At 39.9% G+C, this 23,381-nt stretch overlaps 1 protein-coding gene across 6 annotated transcripts in view; it reads right to left on the bottom strand.

Moving 5' to 3' along the window:
* The window catches only part of LIMCH1 (LIM and calponin homology domains 1), a 91,038-nt gene extending 79,158 nt beyond the window's left edge, over nucleotides 1–11,880 (bottom strand). For all 6 annotated transcript variants that reach the window (XM_065877966.1, XM_065877963.1, XM_065877965.1 and 3 more), the window contains exons 1-3: nucleotides 11,857–11,880; nucleotides 11,294–11,489; nucleotides 4,874–5,126 (exon numbers count right to left, since the gene is read on the bottom strand). In XM_065877966.1, the coding sequence (XP_065734038.1) occupies nucleotides 4,874–5,126; nucleotides 11,294–11,489; nucleotides 11,857–11,880 (473 nt within the window). The remainder of the gene's footprint in view (nucleotides 1–4,873; nucleotides 5,127–11,293; nucleotides 11,490–11,856) is intronic.
* Between the last annotated feature and the right edge of the window lie 11,501 nt (nucleotides 11,881–23,381).

Here is a 23,381-nt window from a genome sequence, read left to right on the forward strand (position 1 = left end):
CACAACAGTGAGAGGCCCGCGTACCGCAAAAAAAAAAAAAAAAAAAAAAACCAATCTGTAAAAGTACAGCCTTACTCTTGTCTACATGCCTCCTTCCTTGCCTATGCCTCATCCTCTACCCATCTCTCCAAACACAGACTTTCCCAGCTAAAAAAATGGGCCGCAAGAAATATCTGGGGCCTCTTGCTGGGTTCCAAGATGTGGTGGCCAGAATTCATCTGGATTGCAAAGACAGGAGACTGAGGTTACAATGCCTTAAGAGACGTCAGCATATTTAAATGTTTTATATTCTTATTTTCCAGACACCAAGAATCCTTTTCTTCTTCATGATATGCATTTCATTCCAGTTCAGCTACTTTCTGCCACATTAAAAGCAGGATCCCAAATGTGGATAAACTTAGAATGACTGTCAACTCTGCTGTGGGCTGCAAAAAGTAGGTGACAAAGACACAGACAGGCCAGGCTAGTGGCATGGTATGTATAAAATTTTTATGAGAGAGCTAGCAGCTGAAAAATCTATCAACAAATGAATTCTGGGTGTTTGGAGCAGCTGTGTTGTGTTGCTATTGGGAACATTCTCTGGGAATATGCATGATTTTCCTGAACTCCGTTTTAAATGCTAAGTCAGTAGCTCTAAGGTGTGATGGTAACTGACATTTGCAGATATTAACTGACCTGCGAACTTCTGCTTAATAGAGCTAACTTGGATAAAATATGTAAGAATTAAGGCAGATAACAGGAACGTGGACAGGAGCAAAAATTACCACAAAAATATACTACTCATCAATTAGAATTACATTTGTAAACTAATCGTGATTCCAGGTTTGTACACAGAATGGGAGCTGTCATAAAAGATTGTACTGTTTTAGCAGAAAATAAACCTCCCGGTTACTGAAGAGGCACAGTATACTCGTGGAATCCCCAGCCTTTGCCCACTTTTCTTTTCTCTACGTCATCATGATTCCTGGCTGTGCCGAGTTCTCTTAAAGTATCTGCCCATTTGTCTCCCCTTGCTCTTTTGGATACTCTAAAGATGATATGGAGTTTCCTTAAAAAAATTAAAAACAGAACTATCGTGTGATCCAGCAATCCCACTTCTGGGTATATATCCAAAAGAAATGAAACCAGGATCTCAAAGAGATCTTAGCACTCCTATCTCCATTGCATCATTATGCAAAATAGCCAAGATGTAGAAACAACCTAAATGTCTATCAAGGGATGAACGGATAAGGGTAATGTTGTATATACATACAAAGGAATATTATTCGGCCTTATAAAAGAAGTAAATTCTATAATATGTGACAACATGGATAAATCTTGAAGACATTAAGCTAAGTGAACTAAGCCAGTCACAGAAAGAAAAATACTGCATGATTCCACTTATATGAAGTAGCTAAAGTAGTGAAATACGTAGAATCAAAGAGTGGCATGGTGGCTGCCAGGGGCTGAGGGAGGATGAAATAGGGATTGCTGATCAACAGGCATAAAGTTTCAGTTAAGCAGGACGAATAAATTTTAGAGATTTGGTGTATGATATTTTATCTGTAGTTAACAACACTGTATTGTACAGTTAAAGATTTGTTCAGAGTGTAGATCTCATGCCAAGTGTTCTTACCACAATACAATATTTTTTTTAAAAGGAAAAAATAAATGGCAAAGGATATGAGGGAATTTATAGAAGAAGAAACCCAAGTAGCCGATAAACATGGTATAATACTCAACAGCATTAGTAATCGTGGAAAAATCAATTTTTTTAAAAATGAGATTTAAAAAAATCAAGCAGATTGGCAATTTTTGAAGATAACAAGAAAAAAATACATCATAAAGATGATAGTGTCTTTGGTAAATTTTAGTTAAAGACTTTACAGATGTGATAAAAAATGAAGGTATGTGTGCCAAGGGTATTAAGGTTAAAGATTTTTTATAAATTCATACTCTTATCTGTATCACCTATTACCTATTTCCACTGTGCCCTAGACTTGAAGACAGAAGCAGAAAAAATCTGAAAAACGGTAAGGGGATATATTTCATTTTTGTATTCTCAGCATCTAGCCTGGTCATTGATATAAGTAGAAGTTCAAATGATATTGAAAAAGCATGTGTCTCACAAGGTCTCTGAACCAAAATTTAAAGAATATCTGGATTTATTTCTCTTTTTAAGATTCTATGACATTACCCTTCACTATTTCAGAAACCCAGAGAGTTGCCTGTAACATTAGCACAGTTTTACGTTAGAGTTTTCTAGAAGCACATACATGTTTAGGACAGACAAGCCTGTTTGTGGGATACCACAGACAGAAAGAATTACCTCCTTGATGTTTTATCAGTACAAAGCTACTCTAGGATTAAATCCATATAAGTCAGTACTGGAACTTTCACTGAAGACCTAGACCACAGCAATAATCACACATCCAGTTGTATGGAGGAATGGAAGACATTCCATTAAATGTGTGTGAGGCAGCTGTGGTACTATGGTCAGAACATCTGAATCTGGCCACCAGATCAGTGGTAACCAGCTCTGAGATGGTCAAGTAACTTACTTTCACTGATCCTCAGTTTACTCTGCTTGAAAATGGGCATATCACCTACCTTTTAGGATTATATGGAACAGCAAGTGGCAAAGGAATTTCAGTTGTCAAACTGTTATGAATTTCAATTTGTCAAATAAATTTTGGTCTCACTATTATTTGTTAGTATCTTTGTGGCTATTATATGAGAAAAATTAATCAGCTTCCCCAAACACTACACAAAACTGTAGAACTATAGTTCTCTGTGACTTCAATTGCTAAAGGTCTCTATCTCACATGTAATATGAGGCCACCAGGACTGTATACTAGTGCCTTTGTTACAATTAAGAGAAGTAATTACTCCATTCTTTGTCTTTGAATCAACGAGCTTTAGAAAATGAGTCAAATAAACCTAATCTTACTTACTACTCCCTTGGGACAAAGAAAGTAAGTGGATTTTTGTCAGCCAGCCACTCTTTCTAAAGAGAGTGTTCCCCGTTCCAAAGAACTATTTTCTAGTGATGTGTAAAGTAAGATAAGAGCCATTTAGGGGTAGTGTGAAAATTAACAAGCCATAAACAATTGAAAAATAAGATGTTATTGCAAGATAAATCCTGTAGCCCACAAATGACTGACCACACATACTTGACCAGGACAAGGTCTACTCAAACAGCACAAAGCTCCCTCTTCACCTCCATTTAAAAGAACCAGAAACTCAGCAGAGACAGGCCTGAAGACAAAGACTATTCGCTATTTCTATCTGCTGCAAGTAGGAAATAATGATGCAACGGATAAAGCAGGAAGTGGGAAAACAAGATGGAAACTCCATCACACCAGACAGATTCCAAACCTCCAGGCATGCACAAAGCCAGCCAGGCCTGTCCTTGGCCCGCAAAGCTAACCTGGCAAAGCGCTGTGCTGCTGGCATGACCTTGATTCCAGCTTGCTCTAGCCTTCTGCGCTTTTGGATTTCAGCAGCGTCTTCCTCTTCAGACTTGGGAGCTGGTGCCACCGCAGCCCCCTCTGGAGGAGGCTGTGCCTTCCCACTGCCCGTGGGTAATTCTAACCCACCACCAGGAGGCTTCCCACCAGGGTCCATTCGGCGGACAGGGTCCTCTTCACAAGGAGACCCCACTTCACTTCCCTCTTCCTCTATTGTTTCAGGATAGCTAGTGAGTTGGACAACATAATTGACCAAACTAACAGACTAGGCTGGGGAGCAGATCCCATGTCATCTCCCTGTCGTTCTGATATTACTTCCACTTAAAAAAAAAAATCATAGCATACAATATGATCCTGGTAATGTGAAAAAACTTAAATGCAGCCATTTTTAAATTAATACAATGCATCATAATCTCGACATTGATTAAGAGCTATTTCAAAATTGATATTGAAAGGCAAAAACCTTTTGTTCTAGAAAGGTAAAATTCATGCTTTGTTCAATAATTAAAACTTTTAATGTTTATTCAATGGGAAATCATAGATAATAAAGGTGGACTACAAGGAATAACCATGCAATGATAAGTGTGGTTTTGCTGAAAGGGATTAGACGAGACTGTTTAAGTTTCTTTTATTGGACTCTACGGTTCTTGAAGGCAGGGACTCTATCTTAGCTACCACTGGGTCCCCAAAGCCTAAAAGATAGTACCTAGCATGTAGTAGAAGCTCACTAGATGCATACTTGCTGAATAAATGAATGAATAAAATACAAAAACATAATCAGAGATTAGGGGAAAGACTGCTTGTTTCTCTCAAGAGATGAGAAGTCCAATGTTTCTTCCATTTCATTATGACTGTTTCTACATGTGACTCAAGCATGTTCGTGCATCAATAACGCTTGAGCTCATATCTAGATAAACTTCAATAACGCTTCAATAACGCTTGAGCTCATATCTAGATAAACTTCAATAACGCTTCAATAACGCTTGAGCTCATATCTAGATAAACTTCAATAACGCTTCAATAACGCTTGAGCTCATATCTAGATAAACTTACATCTAGATAAAAGGTCTTACTGCACCTGATCTAACAGGAGTGGGAGTCAGACAGTCTCCACAGAAGGCCATGGATGACAGATGTTCTCAATGTCCTGTCGATAGAGCTAGTTTCAGAAATCTGCTCGTTAAAATCTGCTCATTAGACCAGTATTGGTTGAATACCTACTGTGTGCCAGGCACACCTAGAACAGGTGCCTTCACGAAGCTTATATTCTATCATGACAATCCCTCTCTGAAGATCTGTCCTGCCCACCTCCATCCGTAATCTTACACCAAAGTTCTAAAATGGCTCTTTGAGCTCATTCTTGTCCTGGGGCCATAATTCCTGTACCACAAGCCAGGATGGGAGCAGCGCAGTCCAGGTCTTACCTGAAGGGCCTCTCCCCACCCAGGGGGGAGGTGGCAGTACTCCAGCTCTTCCGATATTCTTCTCGCTCTGCTTTCTTCTTTCTCAGAGGTGCAGGGACGTAGGCTGTCTGGTTGCTTTTGTTGGGGAGGTACTGGTTAAAAGGCACTGCTGATTTTGGCTCACCGTGGGAAGTCCGCCTTGCAGACATGTCATCCTTCTTTACATCCGGCAGCTTCCGATGGGGCAAGTCGGATTCAGAGTCGCTTCCTCTCCCTGGGGAGAGAGGATGGGTGCTGAGAAAGTGTGCTGGGCCAGCAATAAAGTTCCCAATGGCAAGTATGCAGTATGGGGGATGTGGTTACATCTGTGGGTTCCGGGGATTACTTCCTTAAATTATTCACTTAACAAATCTAAAGTATCAGTCGAAATTAATCCACTCTGGGAAAAGCTCTCCATTCTAATCAGGAAAAAAAAAGTCAAATTAAAAAAAAAAAAAGAAGAAAGCTTAGCTGTATCTGAGAGTTACAATTAACAACACATTTGCAATAGAACTATACGCCTGCTCAGATCCTTCAACTCTCAGAAGAAGAAACATAAATTTACCAGCGGAGTTTCTCCTCAGCACCTGTTGTTGCATGTCTTACACTGCGCTAGATATTCTGACAAATAAGAATTATGAAGGATTTATAATCCTTTGTCTTTGAGGTACCTTTAACCAATTCATGAAACACCTGGAGAATATCAGTTATAATCAACGAGCACAGACATATAAGAGCTATAGGAATTCAGAAAAACGATCAGTTTGGATTATACCAAGGGTTTGCCTTCCAGGAAACGGCTTGAGATATAATAAGTGCATATTCCTCTACCTTGGAGCCCTTCCGGGTACCCATAGCTGGAGGCAATCTTTGTTTCCTATGAACACTATGGCCCGAAGGTCTATTTCTCTTCTGATGCATTATGCTATCTATCTTGTATTTTGAAAATAAGGGCTTTATATCCTTCACACTGTACTTATCACAGTGTCTTTGGGCACAGTGGGTATCCTCAAATGATCAGATGAATCAATGAATTAGTTTGGCTTAAACAGTGTTTTACAGGACACAGAGGAATTCAATGTTACCAACTTTTGTTGGTCAATAGCCCCCATAATTATATTGTATCTTTGTTTCCTGAGTCTCATCTCACCAGATTTCTAAGATCCATTAGAGTGAAATTGTCATGAGAACACAAACTGCTGTGACAGGCAGCCACCGTTTGAATGCTGGTTGAAAACTCTTAATCACTGAGAGCTTTATGAAAAGGTTCTTCAACTCCACTGATAGCAAATAGAAATTGACCTCCTTACCCGTGTGAAAAGAACCTTAAACTAAGAGTCCAGCGATGTGGCAGCCTAGCAGAGTGGGTAGTGCAGGGGGTTAAGTCAGATCCACTTCATTTTGAGCTCTGGCACTCATTAGTTTTGTCATTTGTCACTTCACCACTCCAAACCTCAGTTTCCCAATCTATAAAGCGAGGATAATAATATCACCTACTTCATAGTGCTGCTGGGAGGATCAGATACATGTAAAACTCTTGGGTACAGTACTTGGCCCCAAGTAAGTGCCTAACAAACACTGACTACTCTTTATGCCATAATAGTTCTGGATCTGCCACTGATGACCTGTGGGCTCCTAGGCTTGCCTCTAACACACTTGCCTGTCCTTTTTCTGTAAAAATAGGAATGAAATGAATTGCCCTGGAGATAAAATGATTTAATGGCTTTTAAAAAATGGTGAAAGTTAAAGCATTGACCATAAACAAGTTGTTCATTGCTGCAGATGAAATATTCAATTTATGAATTATTCATGCCACTTGCTTTCAGCCTCCCTTCTGAAGTTTTGACCATTTCATTACTTGTTGGTTTTTGATTCATAACTTAACTCCCTTCTCACCCTGTCTTTTATCAAGTCTATCTGTCTCAGTGTCATAATAAAATATTCAGAGCCCCCTGTGAATGCTTTATAACAAACACTAATACTACCTTAACTTGCTAAGCACTTGGATTTGTTTCCCTATTTGATATTATCCCCATTTTACAGTGGTAGAAACAGAGGCCCAGAGAGACCCAAAGAGCCCTTTCTCCATGGCTGGTAAGTAACAGCTCCAGACTCCAGTTTCTGTTCTCCAGATTCCAGCCCAAGAAAGACCCCTAGTTGCTAGAAGGGAGAGAAGCATAGCCCTGGGGAAAGGAAGGACCAGACTTTGCTAAAAGGATGTCGTCATCATGATGTGCACTGTTGCAGTTTCCTAACTTTGGGCACAAGTAGAGAATACATAGCTCCTTCCTCTGCAACACACTTCTCTTGGGAAAATGTCCTTTGCCTAAAGCATCCTGACTAGGGGAAGAACTGTATTTTGCTGAATAAATGAATGAAAGAAAATGATTCTTCAATCAACTATGAAGGCTTAGTATGGATTAGAGTTGCCTCGGTTCCCCCCCCCCCACACACACACCCCGTTCTAAAATCCTGTAATCTATGAAACTTATTTTGGTACAATATCTAAAAACATATTGTCCATAATATACTGAGAGAGAGTCTCAAAATAGGTTGTTTAACACATAAACAGATAACCTTTTTTTTTTTTCTTCCCCAATTAGCCTTTGATGAATGTCTTCAACAGGCACTTCAAGAAAAGTTAATTTGCAAATGCCCCGAGGCAGAGTGGCTCAGCTGAAAGAAGCGTAACGTTTCGGACCTAGAGACCAGGGTCTAATTTCAGCTCCATCATCTACTAGCTGTGCGACTGGGAAATTGAAGCCCTCTGTACCTCAGTGTCCTCACTGGAAATAAGGAGGTGATAATACAGCTCTCCTAGGTTGTCGTGATGATTACAAGAGATGTAAAGCACCCAGATAGTGGCTGGTGAGGTATACTTTCCATAAGTGTTAGAACCCCTCTTATCTCAGGCCATGACTTCAAAAGATCTTTTTTTTTTTTTTTTTTTTATGGTACACGGACCTCTGCTGTGGCCTCTCCCGCTGCGGAGCACAGGCTCCGGATGCGCAGGCTCAGCGGCCATGGCTCACGGGCCCAGCCGCTCTGCGGCATGTGGGATCTTCCCGGACCGGGGCACGAACCCGCGTCCCCTGCATCGGCAGGCGGACTCTCAACCACTGCGCCACCAGGGAAGCCCCAAAACATCTTGACTTGACTTCACCCTGAAAACATGAAAATGTACTAGGGTGGCATCTCCATCTATGCCCAACATTGCACGTGATGAGGCGGACATACTTTTATCAAAGTCTGATCCTTCCTTTACGTCTGGGCTACATTTCTCTCCCTTCCAGCAACTAGGGGTCCATCTTTTTTTTTTTTTTTTGCGGTACGCGGGCCTCTCACTGTTGTGGCCTCTCCCGTTGCGGAGCAACAGGCTCCGGACGCGCAGGCTCAGCGGCCATGGCTCACGGGCGCAGCTGCTCCGCGGCATGTGGGATCTTCCCGGACCGGGGCACGAACCCGTGTCCCCTGCATCGGCAGGCGGACTCTCAACCACTGCGCCACCAGGGAAGCCCGGGTCTATCTTTTTTTATGTATCTTCACCATACACACCGCCAACCCATTGCTTTTTCATCTCCTCTAACACTCTAATTTCTCTCATTCCTTATTTCTCTCCCTTAACTCGTCTTTTCTATAAAAGATAAGAATATTTATTTAACAATATGCATTATGTTTATAAAATATGTTCTTAATTTTAAAAGCACCTGAGTGGAAGGTTTTGTATTTCCTGTTCAGGGAAGCTTATTAGTGGCCTCAGAAGGCATGCCAGTGAGGGTGAGGGAGGAGCTGGGTACCTATTTAGCAAGCCAGATTGGCTGAATTGACCCTGGAGATCCATAGCCTCCTTACCAGGTGGCTCTCGTGTCCAACCCATGGAATCATGGCACCTCTTACGAGTGTGGCCCTTGGTCATCCCTACTGAATGGGTCAGTGGACCTCAGTAATAATAAAATGAAAACTCTATTGAGCCAATATGTTGTTGGAGAATTTCATGGTAGGACTTTCCCTAATTGACTGTGAGTCCTAGGAAATAAGTTTTCAAGAATTACAATGTTCTTCTAAATTTGGAAGTGTTTATTAGGACCAGCAATCTTCTTGATTATCATCACTTAAAAAATATACCATAAGCTCTAATGAAATACAACATCTATTTGGATAAAATTATACCACATTTTTTAAGGCAAATAAAAAACTGTTGTTTTTCTTTAAAACCTCATTAGGTCTTGATTAGTTTACAAGAACATAAGCCTGAAGGTATCAGGCTGATTGGTGAAATCTGTGTGTTAAGACGCTCTTTCGTGCATGGTGTTTTGTGAAGCTCAATTTCATGTTTTTCTTTACATGGGAAAAACTTTTATGAAAAGACTCTGGCTTATCAATCTTAACTGCTGCAAACAAAATTGTGCCTCAGCACGTATTAGTACAATATTGGTAATTACCATCTCAAACCCCTTCAAGATGTGGCTCATTATAAACTCTGAACCCCTCGAAGCTGGTGACAGAATAAATAAAGGATCTGCATTACCAGTTATTAAAAACTAGGATGAGACAATAATAATTTTTTAAAACAATCAAAATAATATGGGTGAAATAGTTTGGTTAAAATATGTTTCACAAAAGTAAATCTCCCTTTCAGTTATGTTAAAGGTCAATTAGATCATGCAGTTGGTATTGTAACTTCTAATACTGTGGGTGGGACTTAAAATGTCATGTAAATTTTTAGAAATGTTTTTCAAGCAGTTCACAATGCACCATGGAATTCTTTAGGAGTCACATACGACGTGGCCCTGAGGCTAATCTATTTGTTGGAAAGTTTAAGTACTAAACAAAAGCGTTAGTTCAGTCATGCTAGAATTTGAAAAATCTATTAGGCAAACAGAAAGAAGTGTGGGTAAATTAAGCTTTAGGGTATAAGTTTTGGACTCACGCTTCTTGAGGCTAACATCGTTACACTACTTACAGCGACTTAGGGCACTTAAAAACAATGTTAGGGGACTTTCCTGGTGGAGCAGTGGTTAAGAATCGCCTGCCAATGCAGGGGACACAGGTTCGAGCCCTGGCCCGGGAAGATCCCACATGCCGTGGAGCAACTAAGCCCACGCGCCACAAGTACGGAGCCCGTGTGACACAACTACTGAAGCCCATGCACCTAGAGCCCGTGCTCCGCAACAAGAGAAGCCACAACAATGAGAAGCCCACTCGCCGCAACTAGAGAAAGCCTGCACACAGCAACACGCAGCCTAAATAAATAAATAAATAAAAATTACTTAAAAAAAAAAAAAAAGACAATGTTAGGATGATTACTTAACCTCTCTAAGATTCATCTGTAAAATATGACTAAGGAATGTTTCACAGAAGACTAAGTCAGATACTGAGTATCTTGTAGTATGTGCTGAGGGTTAAATGAGATACCAGGGGTTGAGTAATGAACTCAGGACCTAGGCATGTTAAATACCCAAGTATTTTGGTAACATAGAATTTTATAGCTGAAAGGGATCTTTTAGCTATAAAAGATAATTTTCATCTCAGACAGAAGACTTAAAGTCTCTAGAAACATTAGCTTCAGTCAAGCAATACATGAAAAAGAAATAGACACAAATAAAAAAAATTCCCCACCAGGCTAAGTGTCTTTCTGCAAGTTTACACATGCACAGCCAATCTATCTTCCCTTCCTAAAAGCACAAAGGTGCAAGATAAGTAAAGTAAACAGCTCTCGGAAAATATGTGTTCAATTTACATCAGCTTGCATGACCATACATTTTTGTAAAGAAAAATGATCATTCCTTTCAGGTGACATAAAATGCATGGGATTTAAATCAAACCCAGCCTCAGAAGAAACAGGCAGTCTGGGCTGTGTTCTATACGTTAATGGCCACCTGCATCGCTCTAGTCAATGGTCAGGTATCAAAAGCATTGCCCAAACTGTGCCAATTACGGTTTCACAATCCCAAGCTTCAGAGCTTTCCTAAGTGTGTGCAGTGTGTTTCCAGTTTGCTGGAAGTTGATCTACTTTCACTTACACAGTGTGGTACTCACTCAAACATTTCCCTTCCTCGTACCTGGAGCATATAAACCTTCGGCACACTTTATGAGCTAATGGTCTGCACAGCGTCTTGGTTTACTGAGACCCAGGGAGGAATGATGTAACACGTTTTCCAACAGAAGATACGCTCATTGAGGCAGTGTTCAAACCAGCTGCTGGCAAAGCCAACCAAAATTCTAAGGACCACGAAAAACAACATTAAGAGATTTTTTTTTCCCTACCAGTTTAGAGTTACCAGATTCCAGCAAGGTGGATATGGAGTCTACCTTTCTAGGGCCAATCTCTCGGCCGGTGACAAGGCGGCCCTTGTTAATGTTTGATTCTAAGATGTACAGTTTATTAAGGCTGCAACCTACCATCACTGCTTCCCCTGAGGACTACATCTGGCGAAGGTGTCTGCCGGGAACGGGAGCCAAAGGAATCCAGGCTATCGAAGGAATCATCTCTGCCGTGTCGAGGGGGAGAGAGGGAGTCGCTGCGCTCAGAGTCCCAGCAGTCGATGTAGCCACTGTCTCGAATACTACGTTTTGGGCTCTCAACGTCATCCGTCTCCTGTTCAAGAAGAAAAAGAAAGGATTACAGACATCACAGCAACAGACGTAGAGGCTACAAATATCAGGAAAATCAGTCTCCAATGGTCTCCCCAAAATCCTGCATATAGAATCAATCTGGAAAGGCTACGGCAACCAGTTATCAAATTGATTATCATCTACACTTCATTAAGCCTTCCCTGCTGCAACTTTTTCAATCCGAAAAATCACACATATTAAAAAAAAAAAAAAATCCCCAAGCATCTCGTACTCCACAATGTTGGAAAAAAAAAAAGAGTCCAAGGAACTGAGAATAAAAGATCATCAAGTTTGGATTCACAAGAATATAATGACAGATAAAAACAAAAATGAGAAACTAAAACCTTAACCTTGACCCATCTTTCCGGATCCATAACTGCGTGTCTGTTCTGGGACCCAGCCCCTGGTTTAGCTGCACAACTGCTTCTGTTTATGCTGTCTGGCTAACGCACACAGCATTTGTTTTTGCAGCAGAATCAGTTCCGTAAAATCCTGGAGCAGCATGCTTCCATCTTCTGCTACCTTGAAGGGAAATTCCTGCTCTGAAAGGGAGCTGTCTTTCTGGGGCAAAAAATTTAAAAAAAAAAAAAAAAAAGCAGTGAAAAATATGCGAAATGATTTTCCTGATGCCTCGGAAGAATCCAGGCATGCTCTCGCGCTTGGCCAGCTCTTGGCACTGGGGGAGCTGAAAGCACTTGTGGCTGACCCACATGTTCAGAGCAGTGAGAACAATGGCTGTCTTTGACAGCCTGTGATTATAAATTCTTTCCAGCGCAAGCAGCACATACTAAAACACTGAAACTCCAGCAGAAGAAAGGTCAGTCAAAGCCATCCTCACCCTCGAATTATAATAAAAGCCTTGTTCCCGCCAGTGTCTTAGCATTAATTACAAGAGTCCAAGCTGACGAAAACAGAAATAACTCCGGTCACTCAAAGATAAACCTCAATTTAATCTCTCCCAGACTGTTGCTTAAAATCAGGGCTGTGAATGACATCCGCAAAGACTGGAAGGTCCCACTGAAGATTTCCTGGGATTCTCAGGCAGGTCCCCTCCCCATTCCCCATAGAGAAAAAAAAAAAAAAAAAAAATTCTCCGTGGTAGCAATTTTGGAAACTGTCTACACTGACTAATATGCTTGCCGGAGCCAAAGCCTTTTAGGAAGTGCCTTTGCCAGCTGCTTCTATCAATTATAACCAGATCCTCTGACACACTCCCCAGCAGGGGGCCCTTTGGGGGGACAGAGCAGCTGTAATTCACAAGGCACGCACAGTGGTCTTGCATCAGGAGAAGGAGTAGGAAAAAGGGGAAGGGCAGGGTTGAGGGGGGGTACCCTGCTGCAGCCACACCGAGGACCCCATTAGTGCCCCTGAAGAACAGGTTGTCAAACAGCCTAGGTGACTACAGATGACATGACCCTCCCGAGGAAGGCAGAAATTCCAGTTATGGAAATTAAGGTATTTTAGTTTACTCGTAGGTCAAAATTAACCAGGACTTGTACAAAAGCCAGGCCTGACTAGCAGGAAAAAGAATTCATGACTAACTGAAAAGTATACATCTAAATTGGATATGGTTTTGCATTTAATTTCTTTGGAAATGCAAGTAATTATCTTGGATTATTTATCCACTGAGAATAGGCTAAATGGCTAATGTTACTGAACACTTACTATGTGTCTGGGGCTATGCTTGATGCTTTCTCTCTGCTCTATTCTTTAATCCTCACAACCTGCTCCCCAATGATGGGGTTACCATTGTCCCTATTTTATAGAGGAGAAAAGAATCAGAGAGGTTGAGTAAATTGACTCAGGTCACACAGTAATCAGCAAAGCTGTGATTCTAACACAAGACTCTGTCTTCAACTACCAAACGGTAAAACCTGGCATTTGATGAACTTTGGTATAGTTACAGCTGTCAACAACAGCATCACCTCTCCCAGCGGCTGGACACTTACTGCCTGCTTACTCAGTGGATGACACTAACCTGGATAATGTCCCTTCGCTAAACACTGTTTATGCCTAGATCACCAACCTATACGTGCTGCAAAAGAGAGACAGTTTAGAGTAGGTTAAAAGCATGGTCTTGGAAGCTCAGCTGACAGTTTAAATCCTGGCTCCACCCTTTGTCAGCTGTCTGACCTTGGGCAAGTTATTTTACCTTGCCCAATTTCAATTTTCTCATCTGTAAAATAGAGCTAATAATATTTATCTCATAGTATTGCTGGGAAGGTTAAATGTATTACTATATGGAAAGCATTCAGAAAAACACCTGACGCATAAGTGCTCGAAAAATGTTAGCTGTGTTATAATCACTCCTATGTATTCATCTGGCAGGTAAATGTCAATATATAAATCATAGAAAATTTATAAATGCAGTTAAGGACATAATCTTATATACACACTGGTATTCTTCTATCTCCTTCTCCATTTATATCCCATAACTAGATGCCTTGGGCCCAATTTCCCATCAGGGAGGGCAGACACTCAGGAAGTCGAGCCACTGGTAACATCTAGAAATGACACAATTTTACAAGCTACTTGGCACAGAATTACAAAACTGGATTTTCAAGAAAATAATATCAGGCAAGTTTCCCCCAACACCCAAATGTCTCCCCCACCCTATCCTACAGACCACAGGAGAACAGAAAGGAAAAAGAGAAAGTTGACATGCTTCTTGGAGCTCCAGCTGCTTTCTTGCAGCCAGTTATGGGAAAGAAAAACAAAAAGGCCGTTCTGTTCATGACTTTGTAGAAAGCCAAGAATTAAACCTTGGGTCAAGTGAGAGCTGGAAGCTGAACGGCAGGGTCAGTTTGACAAGTGAAAACCAGGCCACCTGTGGCCATCCTTGGCCAAGCTGCTCCCTTAGAAACCTCAGGGTGAAGCAAGAGCCTGGCTCTTTAGCCAGAAATAAAGATTTGGACATCCGCGGGATGAACAATTTTATTGGATTCCATCAAGTCACCCAGAGGCAAGCTTTGGGAGCAGGGTTAGAAGATATAAACCAACACAAAGGCTAGCACAGTCTAAGTGCTCTGTACTCGGGGTCTGTTACGTCGTCTACGCTTTCCATCTAGATGCCCAGTAGTGGCATCCTGTCTTCTACAGAGAGCACTCCAGGGAAAGGGGATACGACTCAGATCTGTCCATTGTGCTAATTGCTGGTTGTTCTAGTAAAAGTGTGTTAATGAATGGGGTGTGAATTACTAGCTCCCACAATATTTTTGGATTATTTTACTCATCTGTCCTCTTCTTATCCTCCTTTGTCAGAGATAATGAGAACCAGCTACAGTTGGTGACTGACTTCTGGTATCTGAGAAACTCCAGATGCCTCTGTTTTACCACTCACCATTTTCTGCTTCCTTTGTGATTTATAAGGTGGCTAAATCCTATTCTGCAGTGTGTTAGGTTCTACTTTTCCAGCCTGATGAGCCATCTCTACCCACCATACTCTCGTTGGTGAAGCAATTCATTCCACAGATACTGACTGAACATTGTCTATGTGCCAAGCACTGTCTTCAGTGCTGGGGACACAATGTTATGCAAATTCGATAAATTCCCTGTCCTCATGGGCCTTATGCTCTAGCAGGGAAGGCAAAAAACAAACAGAAAAACATACAAATACAAATTTGTATACAAATACAAATTTGAATACAAAGTTGAATGGTAAGTATCATGAAAAAATAAAGCAGGTTAAGGGAAGAGAAGTTGATGATGGCTGCTGCTCTAGGCCAAGGTCTTGTACTTGTTGGCCCATCAAGCTCCCCCCTCTTTAACCCCTTGTTCTGATAGCACCCTCTGAGATAGTACTGGCTTAGGCCAATCATGGTATCCCCTGTCCCTGGTCACACTGACTGGTTCAGGGATAGGACCCACACTGGACCAGAGTACACCCTAGGAATTTTAAAGCTGGGGCCAGGGAGAAGAATTCCTTGCCTTCTGGGCAAGAAGCTAGGAGCAGATAATCCCGGGGATGCTGTTGGCCATGGTCTCTGCTATGAGAGAGTGTTTGCCTACTGGAGGAGAGGATGAATTCAAGAAGAGACCGGAAGAGAAGAGAGACAGAAAGAGAGAGGAAGAACCTAGAATGTTGACTTTCTAGTTGCAGGTCCTGAGATCTCTAGGGCCACCCTTGTCCCTACAGTGCTCCCTTTAATCTCACTATTCTCGTAGTAATTCCCCTTGGTTCAGCTTAAGTGTCCCTTCCTTTGGGAGACTTTCTCTGACGTATCCAGGCCCAGTGAAAGGCCATTGTCATGATGCTTTCAGAGACCTTTTTTGTCTATAGCAATAGCAACCTACTACGAACATCTACTATGTGTCCGATGCTTATGTTAAGGGTTCTACATGTGTTCCTTGCACTAGAGAACTTAACAAGTTGTACCACAGTTAATCATTTTTATGCACATTTCTCCCACTAGAAAAAAATGAATATAAAAAAATTTCAGGCTAGCCTCCTTTGTGAAAGAAAAGCTTTTAATTTCAAATTTATTTCAGCATGTATATGTGCAGAAGAGATTCCAGTTGTCTCTCAATATCTGTTTTCCATTTCTTCTCCAGTGAAAATGCACACAGTTTTTAAATGAAATAAAATCTACTTTCCCCAAGTCTTTCCTTGCAGCTAGGTATGGATACGTGACCAAGTTCAAGTCAATAGGATGTGAGCAGAAGTGTAGTGCATGACTTCCCAGAAGTGTGTTTAAAGGAAGGCATAGGCCCTTCTTCTCCTCAGCCCTCCTTTCTCCTGGCTCAAAGGTGGACGTGAAGGCTAAAGCCTGTGCAGCCATCTTGGACCAGCAGGTGAGTGTCCGTGAGCTGAGGACAGTAGAGTAAAAAGACAGAAGGAGCCTGAGCCCTTGATGGTCACAGGACCCTCACACTAGCCCTGGACTGCTCATGTCCAGACCTTATGTGAGTTTGATATAAAACTCTATCTTATTTAAGCCACTGGCGGAGTTGTCTGCATTTCCCAGTTAAATTCAATCTTAATTGATAAAATGAGATAGTATACACTTTAGATAAATCTAATATTTTCAGGCATTGGATAGACCTGTGAAATTCAGGTCAATTACTCTCTTTATATAGAGACACCACTACTCTCTTTATATGGGAACACCACAGCTGGCCATTTTTAGTTAAGTCGCGCTTTGGCCAGTGATACTAACTACTCCCTCATGTCCTGTGATGTCATCTATATTCATTTAAAAAAAAAGTAACAGCTGTTCACAACAACAGGTCATTTCAAGGCAGTTGTTAGTAACCAACTGTCTCACTAGAAAGGGAAGTTAGGAGAGCTGCAGAGACCAATAGCTGCCCAGATTATAGAGAAGCTGGACTAGTGATAAGAAACATCAATAATGAGAAGAAATCAGATTCCAAGAGAAATCAGCAGGGAAACTATGAGGCAGAGCTTTTCAATAGTAAAACAGATAATCCATCTATCATTGTCCAAGTCCAAATTTAACATAAGACCAGCAAACATTTAGATTTCACAAATCCATACTGAAACTTACCTTTGTATTTTCCCTAAGTATCCTTTATTGAGAGAGATGAAAGATTAAAGGACAAATAAGGGTTAAGACTAAGAAACAATGTGTTGTGTTTGAGTGGTGTGTTTATTTTATTTTTCAAGGAATTTAGCTTCAAGGACTTTGTTTATATGTGTTATGACTAATATGAAAGCTTTGTCCATTTATACATATATGAGCCGGCCTGGTTCTAGCCAAATGCAAAGAATTATTAGAACTATTAGCTTTAGGGAAAAAAGAATAAATCATTAGAAAGTTGGAGCAAATTCTTGCTTTCAGTATTAAAAGAAAATCCGTAAAATACAGAATGTCTCTCAACGAGGTCTCATTGGTGCATTTAATTTGCATGCTGGAGAAAAGAGGAAGAAGAAGGTCTTAATTATATATGCTGCACTATGGGTCTTATCCAAAACCCATGGATGCTACTGATTACAAGTGAGCCTTACCTATTCACTAAGGCCTGTTGGGTGAGGCTGCTCCCGGGGAGTACTGTATGCTAGTACTTTGGGTGAGTTAATGTACACTGCTGAATCCTAAAAAGGAACACATAGGCAGCCACACAAAAAACACTGCACTGTTTCTTGGACAAATTCCTACCTTAGGTCAGTCTTTCCCATAATTAAATACACAAATAAAGCTTTGACTATTACAAAACATGTTTTCCAAATTTCCAGGTCATTCAAATGCAATGGTCATAAAATATGCATCTTTGAAGAGAATGCTTCTAATTTTTCGGAGCCCATCCGGAGTGGGTACCCAGGCAAGAACTTGGCTAATGTAACTTCACCCACACCAAGGCCCTGATGGGTAAGCAAAATGACCTTTAGGATGAAAGTGCAGAGCAAGTCTTCATTTTTGTATAATGCTGTATTGTTTAATTCAGGCATTATTCCCCCAAGAAAATAAGCGCTGAGCTCTTTGGTATCTAAAGTCATATACGGACGGATTGAACTTTCTCTTTTGGAATTAAAATTGGATAAAGCTCAGATCTCCCATTCTCAGAAGGGAATAAAAGTTCAGGTAGGCGTGGGTGTATGAGGCAAAGATGGCATTGGTAAGACAAGCGGTCATTTCCTTGAGTGCACGACATATTTGGCCTGTGCAATTTTACCACGTGAAACTGTAAAGATCTTAAAAACAAGCAAATGTGTTGCTTTCCCACCTTGTCTGAACGTCATGGGATGAAGAAGAAAAGTCAAGTTACCTTCCTCATCTGAGCCAGCAAGCCTTCGAACTCCTTCAGGTTTAGCGTTGTCCCACTGTAAGATGCACAGCTATTCGCTGCTTTGCCCAGCCAGTAAATAGTCACTAGTACCTGGGAAAGAGAACCACGCACAAAGAATTACTTTTAAACTAAAGAATCAATAATGCTTCCCTAACAGGAAAGCAGGAGGAGAGAATGTGTAACATTAATTTACAAAGCCCACCATCCATGAGGTATCCATTCTAGGTAAAATCATTTTAATAAGGACCCAATGTTGCATCGGTCAACACAAACATGATTCAGTAGTTAAAATAAGACTCCAGTTTTAGGAAGAATTTGGTTGTGAGAATGTGATCTATAAGACAGCAAGGAGGAAAAATAAATCCTCCAGAATTATTTTCATGTCATGAAGGCTTCAAAACCAGGAAGCAAAAATTTTCAGAAACTCTGGAGTCTTTCCCCAGACCAGCAATGGAACAGGTTGTCAATCCCTTTTGAGAGAGGTGCTTTTAAAGGCCCATAATTTCTACTTGTGGGCACAGAGGTTCTGCTAAGACCACTGGCAAACATTTTTCAGAGGAGTGATAAAGGTTAATTAGTGGTTTCCAGCACAAGATCAACAAAATATATCTAATTAAAGTCAGAAGACAGCAATGTAATGAAGAATGCAATCTGCAGAGACCTAGTTCTGGGGGTACAGTTAGATTCCTATTAATCTGAGATGGGAAATTTTTAGCCTGGTCAAGACTACTGCCAATTAACAACCTTGAATGTTTAAGAATGTCTATGAATATTCACTGGTCTGAAGCTACAGTCCTAGGTTAACATTTTGTTCTGTCTTTCCAAAGGAACTGTCTGCGAAAGCAAAGGCTCTTTACATTGACTTTCCCACAGAACCCAACAGGGGTCAGCTGAAGATGAGCTCCTTAAAATTGAATTATTGGGATCTGAAGCCTATGGAAAAGCTAAGACTATTATTTTGTTTTCACATTTGGTCTTATTGCTTCAACTAGGCTGGGAAGTATTTATTGTACCTCCCTCTACTTGGCCAGAAAATGCTTTGGACAATGTGATATGTATACATGCTTCCGATGGCAACAGGCCCAAGATATGGTCATGTGCATCATTGCTAGGATGTGATCTGGTTTTCTACCTCTGTGGGAAAATGTGACTTTAGGAATACTTCAAAACTTCCAGAAATTCTTTTTTAACTGATTGCTTACAAATAACTTTCCAGAGAGCAGAAAATTGCGAAAGTCAGGACATGAACTCGAGCCATAAAATAACTAATGTGTGCTAAGAGTATGAGGCTCTCTTGAAAAGTGTAATAGGAAAACGGCAGATAGAACTGTGTTGTGTTTTAGATTATGGGGTTTCTGTTTAAAATTGTATGATGAAAAATGTCAAATATCCCTGGTTTTATAGAGGAAGAAAAAGAAGATAAGAATGAGAATGTCAATCGAATATAACAGCACCCTGAAAATTTCTTTAAAAGGGGAGGGTCACAGCCAATTTTAAAATTTTATATACAGAAGGTCATTTCTTACATTCTTCAATTTCAACTTAAAATAAAAGAGCACTAACATACTTGCCTTGGAAAATAAGATCTAACTCTAAAAAGTTGATTTTGGAAGGTACTAATAAAAACTCAAAAGATTAATAGGAAAAAAACCACAAAAGGTACAGGCCCACAACAGTCAACACTATTTATATTATGCTAATCTTTTCCCCAAAACAACTTGCCCAACTGCTTAATTTAATAATCCCATCTGTGCCTACCAATGGCAAGAAAGTAATGTTAGTGCTAAAACAGATCATTCTGTGTTTAAGAAACCAAATTACAAATGGAGTGCAAGCTTTCATTTATTTATTTCTGGACTAAGCCCTTATCTAATTAAAGAGACCACCCCTCCCCGCAAAATCTACCATTTTTATTTCTATCAGAATCATTAATTATTCTATCAGAGGCACATATAATTGTTTCCTAAGAAAGATTCTTTCTAGCAAGGCATTCGAGAGGCATTGAACTTATGAGCTAACTTTTACACTTGAACCATCAAAGTTAGAAGGAAAAAAGTTTGGAAAGTGAAATTAAAACACTTACATTTTTCAGCTTCCTGCTATAATCAAGGCTCCTAGTTTGGAAAAAGGAAAAGAAAATATGATCAGTTTCTTCACTGTGATCTTCCCTTCAACACCTTTAAGATGTATTTGAAAGCTAACATATATAATGAAATCAGCAGAATATATTACTTTTAAGGTCTATGATTAGTGATATCAGGTACTAAATAAAATCACTTAGAAAACAAAATACAGAAGGATAAGGTGGAATTAAAGTTCCATAGTGCACCATGGAAGGATGAATGCTCTGTAACATCTGGAAAATGAAGAATTCCCTTTAAAACTACCACTGTTTATATTTGTATAATCAAAGCTTAACTGTAAAAGTAAAATTTTGCCTTGGTTATATATCACTGTCAAACTGAAATCTGACTGCACTTCCAAAATCTTCTTTATACAAGTACTTTTAAAGAAGTTCTAAAACCTTACCTAATTAAAGAGACCTGAAAATATATGTAAAAGAGGCAATGCTATCCTAATACTTGTTCTTTTCTGCTATGGACATAAATCAGTGCTGGGGAATTAGCCATAAGCAAGAAAATATGCATGCTATGTTCAAATATACACACATGCATTCTTAAATATACATAAATGTTTATTCTCAAACTATAAACAAAAAAAGCTACTTGGTGGTACTTTCTACATATTCATACAGTGAAATATAAAAATTTCTCCCAAATTATTTCAAAGTTTCTTTAACATGTCAACAAAGAAATACTAGGAAAATAAATGCTACACTTCTTTTTTCCACAGAACTTCAGTGGGGGGGGGGTGGTGCTGGGGAGGGAGAATGTAATTCTATTATATAAAAAAGAATTCCTCCAGATATTTAGATCCCAGTTACCTTATTGCTGCATACTCTGACCCAAAGTACATATTAATGAATAGATACACAATTTTAAGTCAATTGAGACTTGAGGGACTAGAAAACAATGTAGTCTATAGTCTATACTAATCTAGTCTATACTAAGGAGATAAACCATCAACAGAGACTTAGACTGTAAGAAGCAGTGGTCCAATTTGGATTTGATTAAGAACATGTTTTCATATTCCCCCCTATTAACAGAAAGAAAGATTTGTCATTATCTGCTTAGATATTTGCTAGGATTTAAAATAATTTAACAACAGTAACAGCAGGAAAACCAGATGAAAACAAAAATCTACAGAAGATTTGAAATTTTTGTGAAAAACAACTTAAGAACAGGGAACATAAGACTTTTTCTGCACTGTCAATGACTGTTTTTTGACTAAAATTGTGACCCAGTTCTAAAAAAAAAACCACGCTTGGCACACAGTAGGAGCTCACAAAATATTTGTTTGAATGACTTCCACGTAACAACCAATTACGTGAAAATGCTCCCACATTTTTCAGAGACATCCTCGGGAGCAATCCAAAGGCTTTCCTCATTTTCATCCAATTGCTGCGATTCCCTGGAATGATACTTGTTGCATGCCCTTCTGGATTATGTTTTCATGTCCCATCAAGGTCGTCTGGCACCCATTACAGTAGAGTTCACGAAATTACACACAGAGTAATCATTTGCAGTTTTCCCTCTTTCTTTCTTTATAGTCTACTCAAGTTACTTCTCAAAAAAAAATAATAAGTAAAATTACCCACAATAAAAGCTAACCTAAAGAGTATTTTTCAAAAGACAATTTCAAAAAGCATCAAAATTTCCTCTTTGGGATCTACCCCTCTACCTATTGCTTCCACTATTAATTGGTGTCAGTAGGGGGTTCTCCATCTCTGCTAATGTTTGGCTCAACTTTCAGAGGGGAAAGCAGAAAAATATAGCAGTTCTACTCTCATCTCCCATAGCTATGAAATCTACATATGTTGCAGATGTCCCCTGGACAGTGCCAAGTTAAACCAGCATCACTTACAGAAAAGTTGTGAAGCAGATAGCTCATTCCATGCCCCAATCTTCCCTAATACTAGAAAAGATTTTCTAAGTACCAGAAATGAATTTATGGCATAATTTTTAATATAAAGTTCTTTATGTGCTTCTAAATATTCATACGGTGAAATAAAAATGTTTTCTCCATAATTATGCCAAATTCAACAACCTACAACACTTGTGGACCACCCCTCCCACCACGCTCATCCTTGCTCATTACCCTTCTACCACACTGGCTGGCCACTCTTCTTTCTCTTTCTAGACATCAAGTTTGTTTCTCTTCCCAGCCTTTCTACCTGATTCCTCTGCCCTGAATACCCTATAGATCTTAGCATGTCTGGCTCTTGCTTCCCATTCATGTCTCAGCCCTCAGCTGAAATGCCACATCTTTAGAGAGACCATTCTTGACCACCTTTCTTTTTTATTTCCCCCCTGTTTGACTGAGATATAATTGATATAAAACATTATATAAGTTTAAGGTATGCAACACAGTGATTTGATATATGTATATATTGCCATGGTCACTATCTTTTACACCATCTATTTTATTATTATTTTATTTTCTTCTCAGCACTTATCACTCCCTGCAATTTTTAAAAATTTACTTATTTACTTCCCATTTCTTGACACAGGGTATAAATTCCCTGTGAACAGGGGGCCTGTTCTCTAGTGACTGGAAAGTATCAGACACATAGTAGCTGCTCAGTAAATCTTTGTTGAATTAATGAAAAATGACATGGGGAAGGTGATGGGCAAGTATTGCTCAACGAAAATAATAGTCTCAAGTGAAGGAAAAACTTAAAAGGGAAGAAAATGAGGAGAAGAAATGCAAAAATGGGAGACAGATGGAAAGGTATGATAAAGAAGGGAAGGGAAGCATAGGGAAGAGAAGGAGACAGAGAAAAGAAGCAGAGAGAAAGAAAAAAAGAACAGAGAAAAGAAGAGGAGAAGGGGAAGACTGTCCAGTAATTGAGAAGTGACTGTCTGTGTGCCACTGGTCTAAGTGACTTTTTTTCCTTTAGGTTGCTTTCTGTGCCTTTGAACTAAAGTCGCTTTCTTTAGAAGTTGGTTGAACCATCTTCCCAGATCTGCACTGAGAAAGCTTTAGCTAGAATCATACCTGAAAGAACATT

The sequence above is a fragment of the Phocoena phocoena genome, chromosome 5 (genome assembly GCF_963924675.1).
Source record: "Phocoena phocoena chromosome 5, mPhoPho1.1, whole genome shotgun sequence".
Classification (NCBI taxonomy): Eukaryota; Metazoa; Chordata; class Mammalia; order Artiodactyla; family Phocoenidae; genus Phocoena; species Phocoena phocoena.